This window comes from Pseudophryne corroboree, chromosome 11 (assembly GCF_028390025.1).
Source record: "Pseudophryne corroboree isolate aPseCor3 chromosome 11, aPseCor3.hap2, whole genome shotgun sequence".
Classification (NCBI taxonomy): domain Eukaryota; kingdom Metazoa; phylum Chordata; class Amphibia; order Anura; family Myobatrachidae; genus Pseudophryne; species Pseudophryne corroboree.
Window position 1 is genome coordinate 217,085,019 of NC_086454.1, and position 18,869 is coordinate 217,103,887.

An 18,869-nucleotide genomic window follows, 5' to 3' on the forward strand; every position below is an offset into this window, starting at 1 on the left:
CACACTAAAAGTATGTGCAGTATCTTACCAGTGAAAGTTGGCAATTATTTGATGGTCTGGTCTACAAAAACTGACATATTATAAAAGCAACAAAAAAATAAAACTTACTTACTTTGTGTGTACACAGAACAGTTTAATAAGCACACCAGCAGTTGAGTCTACTTCATCAGATTCCAGTGTCTCTTCTAAGGATATATAAAAGGAATAGATTAGTAAGGTTAAAGGGACTGTAAAAGAACAATGATTAAGTATGACAGTACAACCAAATAGTTGGATCAGACTATAAAATGTAGCAACCAGGTAAACAGTACTTACAGTAAGTCCCCACAAACTACTATTAAAGCAGTACACACAATTTAGTAGGGGGCCACCAGACATTTTCACTTTATGCTTTTAAAATATTCTTAAAAACAGGATTTTGATAACCTACCGGTAAATCCTTTTCTCATAGTCTGTACAGGATGCTGGGGTCCATTTTAGTATCATGGGGTATAGACTGTTCTACAGGAGCCTTCGGCACTTTATGAATTTTTTACTAGTGTGAACTGGCTCCTCCCTCTATGCCCCTCCTCCAGACCTCAGTATAGGAACTGTGCCCGAGGAGGACAACTTCGAGAGAAGAATTTACGTTAACTAGGGCGAGATTCACTCCAGCCCGCACTCTACATACATGTCACCTAACATGGCCATAACATAACCCATGCTAACGAGCATGCACAAAGTAACAGCCAACAGCTGTAAGAAAACATAACACATGAGAACTGTGTAAAACAATATAACTGTAAATTTTGCAGGAAAAAATTAGCACTAGGTGGGCGCCCAGCATCCTCTACAGACTAGGAGAAAATGATTTAACGGTAGGTTATCAAAACCCTATTTTCTCTTTAGATGCTGGGGTCCATTTTAGTACCATGGGGATGTACCAAAGCTCCCAGTACGGGCAGGAAAGTGCTAATGTTCCTGCAACACTGATTGACCAAATTGAAGGTCGTCAGCCGCCAAGTTGTCAAACTTTTAACACTTCGCAAACTTGTTTGCACCTGACCAAGTAGCTGCTCTGCAAATCTGCAACGCCGAAACACCCCGGGGCAGACGCCCAGGACGAACCCACTTTCCTTGTAGAGTGGGCCTTCACCGAAGTCTGTATCGGTAATCCTGCCTTGGAATGAGCATGCTGAATCGTACCTCTGATCCAGCAAGCAATAGTCTGCTTAGAAGCAGGACATCCTGACGACATCCAAGGACTGTGGTGTCAGAAGCCACTGGCACCACCACAGATTGGTTGATATGGAAAGAAGACACAAAATTTTGAAGAAAACGTGACGCGTCCGCAGTTTAGCTATATCTTCGTGAAAAATTTAATAAGGACTCTTGTGAGACAGGGCCCCTAATTCAAACACATGTCTGCCTGATGCCAAAGCCAACAGCATGACCACTTTCCAAGTGAGAAACTTCAACTCCACCTCTTGCAGAGGTCCAAACCAGTCCGATTTAAGGAACTGCAACACCACATTAAGATCCCATGGCGCTGCAGGAGGCACAAAAGGAGGTTGGATGTGCAGAACCCCCTTCACGAACGTCTGAACCTCAGGAAGGGAAGCCAAATGTTTCTGGAAGAAAATGGAGAAAGCCGAAATTTGGACCTTGATAGACCCCAATCTCAAGCCAGCATCCAAACCCGCCTGTAGAAAGAGGAGAAGCCGTCCTAATTTAAACTCCACCGCAGGAGACTTCCTGGATTCACACCATCATTCACACCATGAGACATATTTTCTGCAAATACGATAGTAATGCTTGGATGTTACCTGTTTCCTGGCCAAGATAAATGTGGGAATTACTGCATTGGGAATACCCTTTTACGGGCTAGGATCTGGCGTTCAACAGCCATGCCGTCAAACGTAGCTGCGGTAAGTCTTGATAAACTAACGGCCCCTGCTGAAGCAGGTCCTCACGAAGGGGAAGAGGCACGGGGTCTTCCAGGAGTAACTCCTGAAGATCCAGATACCAAGCCCTCCTTGGCCAGTCTGGAACAATGAGAATTGTCCGAACCCTCGTCCTTCCGACGATCTTTAGAACTCTTGGAATTAGAGGAAGTGGAGGGAACAGATACACTGACTGGAATAACTACTGGGTAACCAAGGCATCCACTGCTATTGCCTGTGGGTCTCTCGACCTGGAACAGTATGTTGGAAGCTTCTTGTTGAGACGAGAAGCCATCATGTCTACTTGAGGAACACCCCAACGACTTGATACCTCCGCAAAGACTTCTTGGTGGAGGCCCCATTCCACTGGATGGAGGTCGTGTCTGCTGATGAAGTTTGCTTCCCAGTTGTCCACTCCCGGAATGAAGATTGCTGATAGAGCTCTTGCATGTCTTTCTGCCCAGAGGAGTATTTTTGTCACCTCTGCCATTGCTGCTCTGCTTTTTGTTCATCCCTGATGGTTTATGTGAGCTACTGCAGTCACATTGTCTGACTGGATCTGTATTGGTAGATCCTGAAGATGCGTTGCTTGCTGAAGGCAGTTGTAAATGGCTCTCAACTCTAGGAAGTTTATGTGAAGAAACGTCTCTTGACTTGACCATCTTCCTTGGAAGCTTTCCCCTTGTGTGACTGCTCCCCAACCTCGGAGACTTGCATCTGTGGTCACCAGGACCCAGTTTTGAAACCTGAACCTGCTTCCTTCCAATAGGCGAGATGTTTGCAGCCACCACAGGAGTGAAATCCTGGCCTTCGTCGACAGTATAATCTTCTGATGCATGTGTAGATGCAATCCGGACCACTTGTTCAGTAGTTCCCACTGGAACACCCTGGCATGGAATCGGCCAAATTGTAGAGCCTCGTAGGCCGCTGCCATCAATCCCAGCAGGCGGATGCATTGATGAACTGACACGCGTGCTGGCTTCAGAACTTGTTTGACCATCGCCTGTATCTCCAGAGCCTTCTCCAAAGGAAGGAAAACTCTCTACACCTCAGTGTCTAGTATCATTCTCAGAAATGATAATCTCTTCATTGGTTCCAACTGTGATTTTGGAAAGTTTAAGATCCACTCGTGCTGTTGAAGCACCGACAGGGACAGAGCAATGTCCTGCACAACTTCTATTTTGACCTCGCCTTTATGAGGAGATCGTCCAGGTACGGAATAATGTTGACTCCTTTCTTTCAAAGGAGAACCATCATTTCCGCCATTACCTTGGTGAACACCATCGGAGCCATGGTGAGTCCGAAAGGTAATGTTTGGAACTGGTAGTGGCAGCCCTGCACCGAAAAACCTCAGGTATGCCTGATGTGGAGGGTAGATGGGAACATGTAGATAAGCATCCTTGATGTCCACTGACACCAGAAATTCCTTTTCTTCCAAGCTGGAGATCACCGCTCTGAGGGACTCCATCTTGAAGTTGAACCGCTTTAAAAACAGATTTAGAGACTTCAGGTTCAGAATCGGTCTGACCGAACCATCCGGCTTCGGAACCACAAATAGGCTTGAATAAAAACCTTTTCCCTGTAACTCGGGAACCAAGGAAATTACCTTGTCTTGACACAATTTGTGTATTGCGCTTAACACGTTTGACCTGTCTTGGACAGAAACTGGTAAGGCCGATATGAAAAAAACGTCACGGGGGAAGATCCTGAAATTCCAACCTGTAACCCTGGGATACTATTTGTAACACCCAAGAATCCAGATCCGAACGAATCCAGATTTGTCTGAAGAATAGTAAGCGTGCCCCACCCGGTCAGACTCCCGCATGGGAGCTCCAGAGTCATGCTGAGGTTTTTGCAGCAGCAGTTGCTGGCTTCTGTTCTTGAGAACTAGCCGGCGTTGTAGGCTTTCTACCTCTACCTCTTCCTGCAAAGAAGGGGCTGCCTTTTGTCTTTTTGTACTTGTTGGGCCAAAAGGACTGCATGGTTTGAAAATGATACCCCTTTCTTAGGGGGAGCAGTTGCGGAAGGCAAAAATGCAGACTTGCCCGATGTAGTCGTGGAAATCATGGCATCCAGCTTGTCACCAAAAAGGGCCTCCCCACTATAAGGGAGAGCCTCAATATTTCTCTTTATTCCGCATCCGCATTACAGTGGCGAATCCATAAAGCCCTGCGGCCTGAAATCGTCATTGTCGTGGCTCTGGAACTCAGTAAACCAACATCCTTAAGAGCTTCAACAAAATACCCTGCCGCATCTTTGATGTGGCTGAGGATTAGGAGCACTTCATCCCTATCCACAGTGTCAATATTAACCATTAAATTGTCTGCCCATTTTTCTACCGCGTTACTCACCCAAGCACCAGCAATGGCGAGCCTGAGCAGTGTACCGTTAGCGGTAAATATGGATTTTAAAGTTGTCTCTAACTTACGGTCAGCAGGATCTTTTAAAGAAGCTGACCGGACTTCCGGTTCCGGCCTCATGCTGTGAAGACGCTGCACAGCTGAGCTCCGGAGATTCCCGACCCGGCATCGCTATATAGACTGATTTATCAGTCTCTAAGAGCCGGTATCCTCTCCACTACCTCAGCGGACCCTTCCCGCAAGATCCTGCTGGCTTCTGATAGCCTCGACAAGCCGCACTCCTGCTACGAGACTCTCCCGCCAGCCGGCACGTCGCTGCAGCGATCCTCTCGGAGCTCCAGACCGAACACCACGATCTGTAGCGCTCCGCTCACCCCCGTGAACCACCGCCGGCAGGTCACCCCGAAGACGGACACTGCACCCAGACGTCTCGCGATCAGGTGCAGTTTCCATAACAACCACGGCACGGAGATTTTCAATACACTGCTTCTCCTCGCTGCCGCAGGGCTCACCCAGCCTAGTCACAAGCCATACCAGCTGCACTCTTGGAGCTATCAACTGCACAGACTGAGCTCCTTGGCTGCAAGCTATTATTATTTTACAGTCTTTCACAGATTCACCGCGGGTAAAACACGGCATGATCCACATAACAATTCACTCCCTGTCAGACCAGCCTCTAGCTTAACCCTTGATACAAGATCAATTTCTGCTGACCCCATTTTAGCTTCTACAAACAAACTTCTCCATACACCACTCAGCCTCCTTTCATTATACTGCTGGGGAATATTATTTACTGAACTTTCCTCACCTCCTTCTGTCAATGGACCATTTTCTTTCTCCCAATCCTGCAGCTTCGGCATCACCCTCCTCTCTCCCAGTTAGACAAGAGAAAAGGAGAGCTAATTCTACTATGGCTCCTGGCATTACTACCCCCCCTTCATCTCCAGCCCCCAAAAAATTAATTGCATCGCAATCTCCCTCACGTAACACTCCAACTAGCAGATCTTCTGATTCACCTATCACATATGCGGATCTGACAGAAGCCATAACTCAGGCTGTATCTCCACTGTTGTCAAAAGCAGTCTCAGATATTTCACTCCAGCTGCAACATCTCTCGCATAAAGTCTCTGTTAACAAAAATAGAATTGGTGGTCTCTGTCACGATATGGCTGATGTTCAGGGTTGTGTCAAACGTCTTGAAAAAGAGAACTACCAATTGTGGATGAAGCTAGACGACGCAGAAAACAGGTCCAGAAGAAATAATATAAGGCTGGTAGGCCTTACAGAATCAGTAAAAGGAGAGGATCTCTCTCATTTTGTCCAGGTGACACTCCCTACCCTCCTTGGTATTGCTGATTCTTGCAGGGACCTAGTGATTGAACGTGTGCACCGTGTTGGTCCTCTGCCTCGCTCTGCTGAAGGCCGCCCTAGGGTTACCCTATTCAGATGCCTCAATTATCTTCACAAAGTTCCCATATGGACTGCGTCTAGAAAGATTCGATCATTACAATGGGAGAACAACCGTCTACTCATTTTTCAAGACTTTTCTGCCGAATTATCAAGAGCTAGGAAGGCCTTTAACCCAGTTTGTTCAAGGCTGGTATCCGCCAAGCGTAAGTTCTCCTTACTCTATCCAGTGAAACTTCGACTCTACGATGGAGACAAACACCTGGATTTCTCCACCCCAGAAGACGCAGCGTCCTACCTCCAAGAGGGGCCTACTGAAGTACACGATGACATCGCAGATGCCGCCCCTACTCCTGACACTTGATCTTCAGGTCCACCTCATAATTTTGTAACAATAAGGTTTCCCCCCCATTTGTTCTTGTTTAACTCACTTAAACTAGAAAAGTTCAATCTTGCTTTAAATCTTGTGATAATCCTCAGCATGATGGTCAATTTCCTCTATGGTTCTAGATTCATTATAGGTTCCTACATATCATTTAAGCGTGAAGCCATCACCAAAAACGATTCTTATTTTTAGACTACCTTATTATCCATTTATGATTATCACAATATTTATGCCCATTGATGTTTATTATTTTTAATTAGTATATTTCTTATTATATCCTATGCCTACTGTTACATATCTTAGACTAGCTCTACCATAATATATAATGTAACTTTTCCCCAGATGCCGTTGTCGGGAAATCATATGGAGCATTGCTCCGGACTAGTTGTAATGTTTAGAATAATTTTAGTTATTATTTTGAATTTTTGGCCCGGAAGTGTGTTTGCTTGCCAAACGTTAACTAAATTTTCTTGTATGTATCCGTATTCTTCCCATGCCCCTCCCCCCCCCTATCCCCGTATCCTATTCCCTCTTTTGAATCCGATCATTTGACATACGGTTGATTTTTGTATTTTCCTACCTCTCATGGTTATTTAAATGTCTGACCTAAAAATTTGCACTCTCAATGTTGGTGGAATTAATTCCCCGGCTAAACGTCGTAAAATCCTCATGTATTTATCCAAAATGAATATAAATATAGCATTTCTTCAGGAAACTCATTTGTCTCTTCAGGAATCCATGAAATTGCAGATGTCACACTGGTCCCTCATAGCGGCAGCCCCATTTAACTCTAAATCTAGAGGCGTTGTCCTCTTAGCAAAACGTAATCTTAACATCACAATACTGTCCTCAGACATAGACCACAATGGCCGATACTTAATCGTCAATCTCTCTATTGATTCACAAATTATGGCCCTTTGCAATATTTACGCTCCTACTACGTACAAAAAATCCTTTTTTCAGATGTTAATAGCTAAATTGACCCCATTTTCTAATGATAACCTCATTGTTTGTGGTGACTTCAATTTAGTTTCTTCCAATTATTTAGACCGCTCTAACACTTCTAGAAACCCCCAACTCCTTCCTAAACTTGGTATACCTGCCTTTTCTGAGACCTTACAACTAATTGATATATGGCGTGCACTTAACCCCATAGAAAAAGAATTTTCTTGCCATTCCTCCGCCCACGATACATTTTCTAGAATCGATTATGTTTTTATTTCCCAACAGCTTTTCCCCTCAGTTACAGACACGGCCATTGAACCCATTGTTATCTCTGATCACGCTTTAGTTTGGTTCTCTTTCATTTTACGTCCCTCTCACTCCCTAACCCCTCAATGGAGATTTCCCTCTCACCTTTCTAACTCTACAACATTTTGTGATTCCCTACAGGCGTCCTGGGACTCCTTTTACTTCTCAAATGAACAACACTCAATATTAGACCCCCCTTTATTCTGGCAAACCGCCAAATCGGTCCTTCGGGGCAATATTATTTCATACTCCTCGGCCTTAAAGAAAAAATATGCTAAATCCTATTTAGAATTACAACGTGCTCTATCCACAGCCTTTCAAGTTTTCAAATCCCATCCCTCCCAGTCTAATAAAACTTCATATTTAACCTTAAAACTCCAGTTTAACGAATTTCTCTCCCTGATGGGTGACAAATATAAATTTAAAGTTGACTACCGGTTTCACAAGTTTGGAAATAAGACAGGTAAGCTAATTACAAATTTGTTGAAAGGTTCCTCTCCTCCCAAGCTAGTACATCCACTGAAGCTCCCTGATGGGTCCTTAACTAATGACCCCCAAACCATAGCATCTATCATGAAATCATTTTATGAAACATTGTATTCCGGTCATTCTCCCCCCTCTGATGAGCTCTCCCAACCTTGGTCTTTTCCACTCTTACCCCAAATTCCCTCTGAATTTATCGTTTCTCTAGTCAAACCCATTACACTGGAAGAAGTTCGTTCAACTATCAACCACTTGAAACCTAATAAAGCTCCAGGCCCGGACGGCTTCTCTAATGAGTTTTATAAACTATTAATTGACAAAATTGATAAGCACCTGTTGGCATTGTTTAACTCAATAATTCTTTCAAATTCCATTCCCCTATATTTTAATAGTGCCACAATTAAAGTTCTTTTGAAACCGGGACGAGACCCTTCCCTTTCAAGCTCCTACCGCCCAATTTCTCTGTTAAATTCAGACTATAAAATTTTTGCAAAAATATTAGCTGACCGTCTAAAATTTTCCCTCCCTCACATAATTCATCCAGACCAATCCGGGTTTATTTGGGGCCGCCACTCTGTGACGAATGTCCGCAAAGTTCTTTCCATAATCCAACATTTAAAATTTCACCCTACATCATCAGATAACATTGTATTAGCCTTAGACGCAGAAAAGGCATTTGACCTTTTGGAATGGCCGCACCTTTTTAGATCCATGCGACTTTTTGGTTATCCCTCAACCTTTATTTCGATTCTTCAGTCCCTATACGCCTCTCCGTCCTCACAGCTCTACTGTAACGGACACTTATCTGCTCCCTTCACAGTTTCTCGAGGTACCCGTCAGGGCTGTCCCCTTTCTCCACTACTCTTCGCCATCGCTATTGAACCAATGGCAATCTCTATCAGGAATTCCCCAAACATTCATGGTATCCAAGTCGGAAATATCCCATTAAAACTTGCCTTATACGCGGACGACCTATTACTTTTTCTGTCTAACCCTTCTACTTCTTTACCTAATTTATTTTCACTAATAGCTAATTTTGGCGCTCAAGCAGGATTCAAGATAAACATGAATAAGTCGGAAATCCTACAATTAGAAGGTCCCAATATTCTCACTCAAACTCCTTCAGACCCTCTCCTCTCATCTTTACTCAAAACAGAAATCAAATATTTAGGCTTACGCATTCCCTCAGATCTATCCTCTCTATATAAACTAAACTTAACTCCGACCCTCGCCAAAATCTCCTCACTATATGACTCATGGCTAAATCTCCCATTATCTGTCATAGGGAAAATAGCGGTAGTTAAAAGCATATTTTTTCCTAAAATTTTCTACATACTACAAATGCTTCCAATTGGTCTTTCTATTTCTGACTTGAAACGCTTTGATCAGATCACCTCTCGATTTATATGGCAAAACAAACGCCCCCGAATTGCTTTCCACAAATTACAGACTCACAAATCACACGGAGGTATGTCCCTTCCAAACCTAAAGTTATATACTCTAGCGACTCATTTCAGATATATTTCAGACTGGCTTCTTTCTAAATCTACTTACACTTCAACTTCTTTAGACTCGGCTCTTTTCAGTCCATACTCTCCAAGTGCCCTTCTTCACTCCAAAAAATCCGATATACCCTCTAATATTTTGCACCATATTATGTTTCAAGACACTTATTCGTCTTGGATCACCATTAATAAAAAATTAACAAGAAACCCGACTTCTTCTCCATATAATACACTTTGGGGTAATCCATCATTTCCTCCTTCGCTATCCAACCCTATTTTCCACACTTGGAAAGATAAAGGCCTTTTACTTACCTCCCAGGTTTTTGATCCAGGAGGTCAAATACTGGCTTTCTCTACTCTTCAAACACAGCTTTCTCTACACTCCTCTAACTTCTTCATGTACTTACAATCACGGCACTACGTCTTTTCGCTGGATCCAAAAACTAGATACCTAAATTCAATTGATCCCATTAATTCACTGCTACGCCTATTAAATTCTTCCCCCTATTGTATAAAATGTATCTATACTCTATTATTACCGTCCTCCAACACGAAATCATGGCAATCACTGACATTAACTTGGCAAAACGATATCCCTGACATTGATTCCCCTTCGATTCTCACTGAACATAGCTCTAAAATCCTGAAATACCTGAAATCCTCCTACTTACAGGAAGTCCATTAAAAAACAATGCATAGAGCTAACATATCCCCTGCTCAAAGACGTCATATGATTCCAGATACATCAGGCTCCTGTCTTAAATGTCATTACTATCACGCTAATTTTTTCCACTGTTTTTGGGATTGTGGGATAATAAAACGCTTTTGGAATAAAATAATTGCATACCTAAACTCTTTATTTTCCACACATGTTTTCCCTGACCCTTTAGCCTGTCTATGTGCAAATTTTAAAAATTGGCTCCCTAACAGAGATCTTTCCCCCTTTATTCCGTTGCTGGCTACCATTGTGACACTTGCAAAGAAAATCATTCTTACTCATTGGATCTCCTCCTCCTCTCCCTCCCTGCAAGAATTGAAGTTGAAACTCTTACAACTACTTTATTTTGATAGAAACCGTACCTTTCCCGATATGGATAAACATGTTAACCGATTTTATGCTAAATGGTCCCCATTCATACATTCTTTAGACTCATCTACCCGAGACAGAATTATGAAAGTATACGAAAATACAGACTGGCATCATTTACGTATTATCGCAAACTCCTAATCCCACTCAACATTGGTCTTCTAACTAACACTGTTTAGGTGATTACAAACCGCTTCAAACCTCTCCTGACAATAAAGATCGGATCTCCCCCCCCCCTCCCTTCCTCCCCCTCCCATTCACTGTTTTCTTATCTTTTCTTTTTCTTTTATCCTTTTCAAAATTATTTCTTATTCTACGTAATCGTCCTAGTTTTGCATGGACAATCATCACTGGATCCTCAATTTGTAGTCCAATCTGCACTGCATCTGTCGTTGTTTCTCCTCAAATTATTGCGCAGTACGTGGAATTGTTTTTCTTGTTAAAAGTCTCTGTACTCTTAGATTCCTGCTCCGTATGTAATTGACGATGTATCCTTTGATTGTTTACTCCTTTATCTTTGAACAATAAAAAATTGTATTTAAAAAAAAAAGAAGAAGCTGACCATGGGGCAGGCAAAATTATTTTCTTAGACAGCCTAGAAACTGAGGTATCTACCACTGGGGGCGTATCCCACTTGCGCCTGTCCTCCTCAGGGAATGGGTACACAACCCGTATACTTCTGGGAATAGTGAATTTCTTTTCAGGGTTAGACCAGGCGTCTTCAAAGAAATTATTCAGATCTTTTGACGGAGGAAAAGTTATCTCCCGTTTTTTATTTAATCTAAAATAATCTTTTTCCACAGGTGTAGTGGTAGTATCAGTAAACTCTAATACCTCTTTGATAGCAACAATCATACACTGTATGCTCTTTGACAATTTGGGGTCTACCCCTCTCAAGTCTCCAGTGTCTGCATCCGTGTCGGAGTCTGTGTCAGTGTCCCCTTCATTATTTGGGCCAGGGACCTCTTGTGGGAACGTGAGTAGATGAACTGGATGAATCAGGAAACCGGGCATCCTCCACAGACTGCCTCCAATAAACTTCTCAGAGTCTGAGAATTTTTGTGCTAACACAGAAATATTATTTTGCAACTTTTTCACCCACTCCGGCTCTCTTTGAGAAGGAAGAGCCATCACATTTCCTTCTTGAGCATCTAAAAGGGGCTCCTCAGGTGAAGACTCCCCAATGACTTCTGACATGTTACACGCGTGTACACACACACACACCCACACACAGACCCCTTTCACACAGGAGCTATAGGGGACAGACCCACAGAGAAGTCTGTTAGAGAAACACAAGGGATTTGCCAGTCCACACCCAGCACCCTTATACAATGTGCAGCACACACTATAAACGCTTATCACCAATTGATTTAACTATTGTAAATGTCAAATTGCTTTCTAACAAATATTTAAGATGCCAGCTCAAATATATACTGTGGACGCCTGCGCATCTTATTACCATGTGTTATGAATGTGTGCTATACATCGCAAAACACTGCATCCCATAAGAGAAAACAATACACTCACACATTATCTGAGTTCCAAAGCTCATTGATGTATATATTTGTTATTAAAAGGATATGTATTCAATATATCACAATGTACAATATATATATATATATATATATATATGGTTACAATTTACACGGTAAGTGGTTATTACAAACTAATTCATTACAGACACGGCCAGCAATAAAATTATCATATTTTGCTCAAATGCTCACTCTCCACTCCATATCACTCTCTCTCTCAGTAAAATCATGCAGCCACTGCACAGACATCATCTCCATCATCATCTGGGACAAACAGGAAAAAGCAGCCGGCTCTGTGTGTGATTACCTATACACTGAGTCTCTTGGGGGTATATACAGATCTCTTGTTACTAGTCTAGAGGAGGAAACTTTCTCATTCATGATGAGTCATTGGTCAGTTCATATGCAAGCCTTGAATACATCAAAAGGGCTGGCTTGAGTTTCCTGTCCACCACATGCTTTGAATGGAATGTCCATTGTTTTCACCAGAATTGTGGCTTTATATTTCTACATTCAATCATAACTACTCATGGGAATGTGCTACATCTTAGTAACAGGCATCAAATGAATCTACACATTAATATGGTTACTGTGACACCAAGCACGACATGTCCATCTTGCTCCGCTCCAATAATACACATACATGACGTTACTCCATGATATAATTTAAAACATTATGATGTCTGGTGCTTGATATGTTCAAATTATGTGCTCTATGAAGAATGTGTTGAAGATATATTTGTGGCATGTCTGTGTAAATGCGTATGTTACCAAATATTGCAGTGCTCGCTGCGCGTATTTGCAAGCATAGCGACTCAATATGTGGGGAGCCTGTATGTTCTCTCTATGTAATATTTTTTGACTTCAACACTATTTTTTATATATATATATATATATATATATATATATATATATACACACACATATATCTGCAGGAGAAAATGGTGTGCTGGTGAGTGAACTGGATGCCTGAGAAGCTCCACCCCCTAGCAATGGCGTGTTTCCCTCAGAACAGGGGAATCATTATACTGGCCCCCAGGGGTCCCCACAGGTGTGGAAAACACTTATTTAGCCAGGGAGAGAAAAGGTTTCATGCTGCTCAGAGCGCGCCCCCCCCCCCCCCCCTGCACGCTCTGCACCCGCTGAGAGACAAGGCACGCAGTGTCCCCACTGCGCTGTAACCTTACAAGCGGCCCCGATGACCGGTGGACCTTCTCTGCCGGACTCCGGTAAAATACTCACCCGTCTTCTTTCTTCTGGCTCTGTTAGGGGGTGACGGCAGTGCTGCGGGAGTCAACGCGAGCCATGTTTGAGCTAAGTTCAGTACCCTCAGGAGCTAATGGTGTCCTGTCAGCGGAAGTAGAACCATTAAACTAATTGAGAAGTTGGTTCTATCTCCCCCCCCCCCCCCCCCCCGAAGTGCCACGAAGCAGAGAAGCTGTTGCCAGCAGCTTCTTTGTAAAACAAAAAACCTAGCAAAGTATTTACTAGCAAAGCTCTGTAGAGCCCCACTAGAGTGTGTCCAGTCTCCTGGGCACGTTTTCTAAACTGAGGTCTGGAGGAGGGGCATAGAGGGAGGAGCCAGTTCACACTAGTTAAAAAGTCTTAAAGTGCCAAAGGCTCCTGTGGAACAGTCTATACCCCATATACTAAAATGGACCCCAGCATCCTCTAGGACGTAAGAGAAATATAGGTTGAGTATCCCTTATCTAAAATGAAGTATTATGGATATCGGATATTTTCGTATTTTGGAATAATTGCATACATAATGAGATATCATGGCGATGAGACCCAAGTCTAAGCAAAGAATGTATTTATGTTTCATATACACCTTATACACACAGCCTGAAGGTAATTTTAGCCAATATTTTTAATATTTTTTTTGCATTAAACAAAGTGTGTGTACATACACAATATTCATTTATGTTTCATATACAACTTATACACACAGCCTGAAGGTCTTATAATACAACATTTTTAATAACTTTGTGTTTTAAACAAAGTTTGTCTACATTGTATTTCGGAATATTTGAATATGGGATACCCAACCTGTATCATCTACTTGTCAGGTCTACAATAATTGGAATAAAATGGGATGGGGAATAAGTGCTTGAGCAGCATTTTCCACTCTGTTATTCCAAGGCATTTACTGAAAAGACAGGAATTCTGTACAGCCAATGCTGTCCTTCAGTTTACTGTCTGGCATCATGCAATCACTATGCCAATCAGAATAATAACACTTGCACCACTTACATCACTAAAACCATAGAGCAGAGTTTCTCAGACTCCACAATTACAGATCAGGTTTTAAGGATATCCATGCTTGAGCAGAGGTGACGTAATTAGTAGACTCAAGTATAGATATAATTAAAACCTGGAGTTTAGGAAACTCTGCCATAGAGTATCTACAGAAAGACTTGTTGAAAACAATTACATGGGGCCATACCATATAAGTTTATGACATAAAACTTCCAGAATATTTCTATCACCGAAGAATCTGAAGTGGACTCAGTCCATTCGTCTCTGAAGCACAACAGGAGAGCTCCCACCCACAGGTGTTCCTAAGCGGGTGTCCTGACCATAGTGCTGGCAGTCTAGTTAAGTTGCTGAGCTCGATGCAGCCCAGGGCTGTTTGAATTTCCTTTGCCAGCCCTGCTAAGCTGATCATTGAAAGCAGATGAGGGGGGCAGGAGGCATCTCATTCCCTCAGCCAAGGAAATAATGTTGTCCAATTTGGGCCAGTTGTTCCCTATAAACTGAAGAGACTATAGAATACTTTTAGACACTTTATCTACCTGCAAAAATTGGAGACAAAGAGCCCTCCACGCAGACATGGCTGTAGCTGAAATCTAAGCCTGGACCAAGCCTCCATTTATAGCCACCTCCCTCAAACTCTCCACTACCAACTTTAACTATCCCCTAGAACTTACAGACTGGAGATCCCAGGTGTACTCCAGTGCCCTCTGTGGATTTAAAGAAAAGGGATTTCCTGCCTGAGAGAGTAGTAATGGGGGACTCAGTCAACACTTTTAAGAATGGGCTAGACAAGTACCTAATGGATAAGGATATACAGGGATATGGTGCGTGGTCATGCAGTAAATTTATTAAAAAATAAATCAAAGAGGAACAAACACAATGGCCAACATACGCAACAGAGTAAAAAAAATCCTAAAAATTTAAACAGAGTTGGAGACAACAAATAAGTTGAACCCGATGGACAAATTTTTTTTCAACCTCAAAAACTATGTTACAATGTTTTGTCACTAAGAGATCTTCTTCCAACTGATCTCCAAACAAAAAGTCCCGGCACTCCCTGCTCTTAGCAGTACCTGGCTGCGGTGCCCTCCTGGAGAAGGTGGATAACTTTCCCAATGTAGGTAGTAACAATAGGCGGCACTCAAGCAGACTTGTATATGATGAAAAAGTGAATAAACTAACCACTTTTTCATCATATACAAGTCTGCTTGAGTGCCGCCTATTGTTACTACCTATATATATATATATATATATATAGATATATATATATACACACACATAGAGACATAGAGAGAGAGAGAGAGGTGACCAGCGGGGTTTAAGCTATTATACTCTGAATTAGAAGGCTAAAAGGGTCCAGAGAATAAAATATTAATAAAAGATGGGGGCTATTCTGAATGGATAAAAGCAAGCACCGATTTTAGGTATAAGATAATAACATTTTAATTTTAATACATAAGTGGCCACATTTAAAAAGTTTATAGACCATGAAGAAATGCATATTGGACTATAAAAAAAATGGGACGTAAGATACATAAAAACATATAAGACCATTACAATACTAAAAAACGGTGCAATCTAAAAATAGGATTTTGGTTACCTACCGGTAAATACTTGTCTCATAGTCTGTAGAGGATGCTGGGGTCCACATTAGTACCATGGGCACTTTAAGAGTTTGAGAGTGTGGGCTGGCTTCTTCCTCTATGTCCCTCCTACCAGACTCAGTCTAGAAACTGTGCCCGAGGAGACGGACATCTTCGAGAGAAGAATTTAACACAGATACTGGCGAGATTCATACCAGCTCACACATACAAGGCACACAAAGCTAACCAGCTTGAAAAACTCAGCAACTGCTGAAACATTACCTACCAAGCAATAATGCAGTACATAACAAACCAAAGATGTACTGAATCAGATAACGGATACAGAAAAATGAAGCGCTGGGCGGGCGCCCAGCATCCTCTACGGACTACGAGAAAAAAATTTATCGGTAGCGAACCAAAATCCTATTTTCTCTTATGTCCTAGAGAAGGCTGGGGTCCATATTAATACCATGGGGATGTACCAAAGCTCCCAGAACGGAAGGGAGAGTGTGGAGGCTCCTGCAGAACTGATGGACTGTACTCCAGATCATTAGCGGCCAAAGTATCGAACTTGTAAAACTTTACAAAAGTGTTTGACCGAGACCAAGTTGCAGCTCGGCAAAGTTGCACTGCCGTGACACCCCGGGCAGACGACCAGGAAGATCCCACCTTACGAGTAGAGTGGGTCTTAACAGATTTTGGACACGGCAGTCCTGCCGTAGAATAAGCGTGCTGGATAGTGAACCGAATCCAGCGAGAAATAGTCTGCTTAGAAGCAGGACATCCAATTTTCTTGGGATCATATAGGACAAATAGAGAGTGCGACTGCCTGTGACGAGAAGTTCTCTTCACATATATCTTCAGAGCCCTTACAACATCCAAGGACTTTGAGGAGTCAGTAGTCACTGGCACCACAATAGGTTGGTTGATATGAAATGCCAACACAACCTTCGGAAGAAACTGCTGACGTGTCCGGAGCTCAGCTCTATCTACGTGAAAGATCAAGTAAGGGCTATTACAGGATAAAGCCCCCAATTCGGACACACGTCTAGCAGAAGCTAAGGACAACAACGTGACCGCCTTCCATGTAAGACATTTGACCTCAACCTCCTGTAGAGGCTCAAACCAATCCTGGAGGAACTGCAGCACCACGTTAAGGTCACAATGCGCCGTAGGCGGCATAAAGGAAGGTTGGATGTGCAGAACTCCCTTTCAAAAAGTCTGAACCTCAGGGAGGGCAGCCAATTGTTCCTGGAAGAAAATAGATAGGGCCGAAATCTGGACCTTCACAGATGCAAACCTGAGGCCCATATCCACACCTGCCTGCAGGAAGAGGAGAAAACGTCCAAGTTGAAACTCCACCATAGTAAACTTCTTGGATTCACACCAAGAGACATAATTTCTTCCAAATACGATGGTAATGTTTAGACGTTACCCCTTTCCTAGCATGCATCAGGGTAGGAATGACCATCTTCAAAATGCCCTTCCGAGCAAGTATCAGGTACTCAACTTCCATACCGTCAAACGTAGCCGCGGTAAGTCTTGATAGGCAAACAGCCCCTGCTGCAGCAGGTCCTCCCGAAGAGGAAGAGGCCCCGGTTCTTCCTGCAGTAGATTCAGGAGGTCCGCGTACCAAGCCCTTCTCGGCCAGTCTGGAGCAATGAGGATCGCTTGAACCCTTGTTCTCCTTATGAGCTTTAGGATTCTTGGGATGAGTGGGAGTGGTGGAAACACGTACACTGACAGGAACACCAAAGGAGACACCAGAGCGTCCACTGCTTGTGGGTTCCTCGACCTGGAACAATAACGCCAAAGCTTCTTGTTGAGACAAGAGGCCATCATGTCTATTTGGGGTAATCCCTAAAGGTATGTTATTTCCTTGATTACCTCCGTATGGATACCCCGCTCCCCTGGATGGAGATCGTGTCTGCTGAGGAAGTCTGCTTCCCAGTTGTCTACTCCTGGAATGAAAATGGCTGACAGCGCAAAAGCATGTTTTTCTGTCCAAAGGAGTATTCTTGTCACCTCTGACATTGCCACTCTGCTCTTCGTTCCCCCTGTCGGTTTATGTAAGCCACTGTTGTTACGTTGTCCGACTGCACTTGAATGGCCCGATTTCTTAGAATAGCAGCCGCTTGAAGAAGACTGTTGTAGACGGCTCTTATTTCCAGCATGTTGATGGGCAGGCCAGCTTCCAGGCTTGACCACCATCCTTGCAAAGCTACTCCTTGAGTGACTGCTCCCCAGCCCCGAAGTCTCACATCCGTGGTTAGAAGGATCCAATCCTGAATCCTGAACCTGCGGCCCCCCAGAAGGTGAGGTAATTGTAACCAGCAGAGGAGCGAAATCAGGGCCTGCGAATTCTCTGGTGCATGTGGAGTTGAGATCTCGACCAATTGTCCAGAAGATCCAGTTAAAAGTTCCGAGCGTGGAACCTCCCGTACTGGAGAGCCTCATAAGAGCATGTGGAGTTGAGATCTCGACCACTTGTCCAGAAGATCCAGTTAAAAGTTCCGAGCGTGAAACCTCCCGTACTGGAGAGCCTCATAAGAGGCCACCATCTTTCCCAACAGGCGAATGCATTGATGAACCGACACCCGGACTGGCTTCAGGACATCCGGGACCATAGTCTGTATTACCAACGCCTTTTCCTGCGGAAGAAACACCTTCTGCACTTCCGTATCCAGGATAACTCCCAGAAAGGACAACCTCTGGGTTGGTTCCAAATGTGACTTTGGAAGGTTTAGAATTCAACCATGACTTTTGAGGAGGCGTGTTGTGAGAACAATGGATTGCAGCAGCTTCTCCTTGGATGATGCCTTTATCAGCAGATCATCCAGATATGGAATAATGTTCACCCCTTGTTTGCAGAGGAGAACTATCATCTCTGCCATCACCATGGTAAACATCCTTGGTGCTGTGCAGAGGACGAATTGCAGGGCCTGGAACTGAAAATGACAGTCCAGCAATGTGAAACGGAGATAAGCCTGATGCAGCAGTCATATCGGAATGTGGAGGTACGATCCTTGATATCCAAGGAATTCCCCTTCTTCCAGACCTGATATCACCACCCTGAGGGACTCCATCTTGAACTTAAA

General features: G+C 43.3%; 1 protein-coding gene across 2 annotated transcripts in view; it reads right to left on the reverse strand.

Annotated features, from left to right (window-relative positions):
* EDC4 (enhancer of mRNA decapping 4) overlaps positions 1-18,869 on the reverse strand; it is a 1,121,437-nt gene that overhangs the window by 638,574 nt on the left and 463,994 nt on the right. For both annotated transcript variants that reach the window (XM_063945256.1, XM_063945257.1), the window contains one exon: positions 113-185. In XM_063945256.1, coding sequence (XP_063801326.1) covers positions 113-185 — 73 coding nt within the window. The remainder of the gene's footprint in view (positions 1-112; positions 186-18,869) is intronic.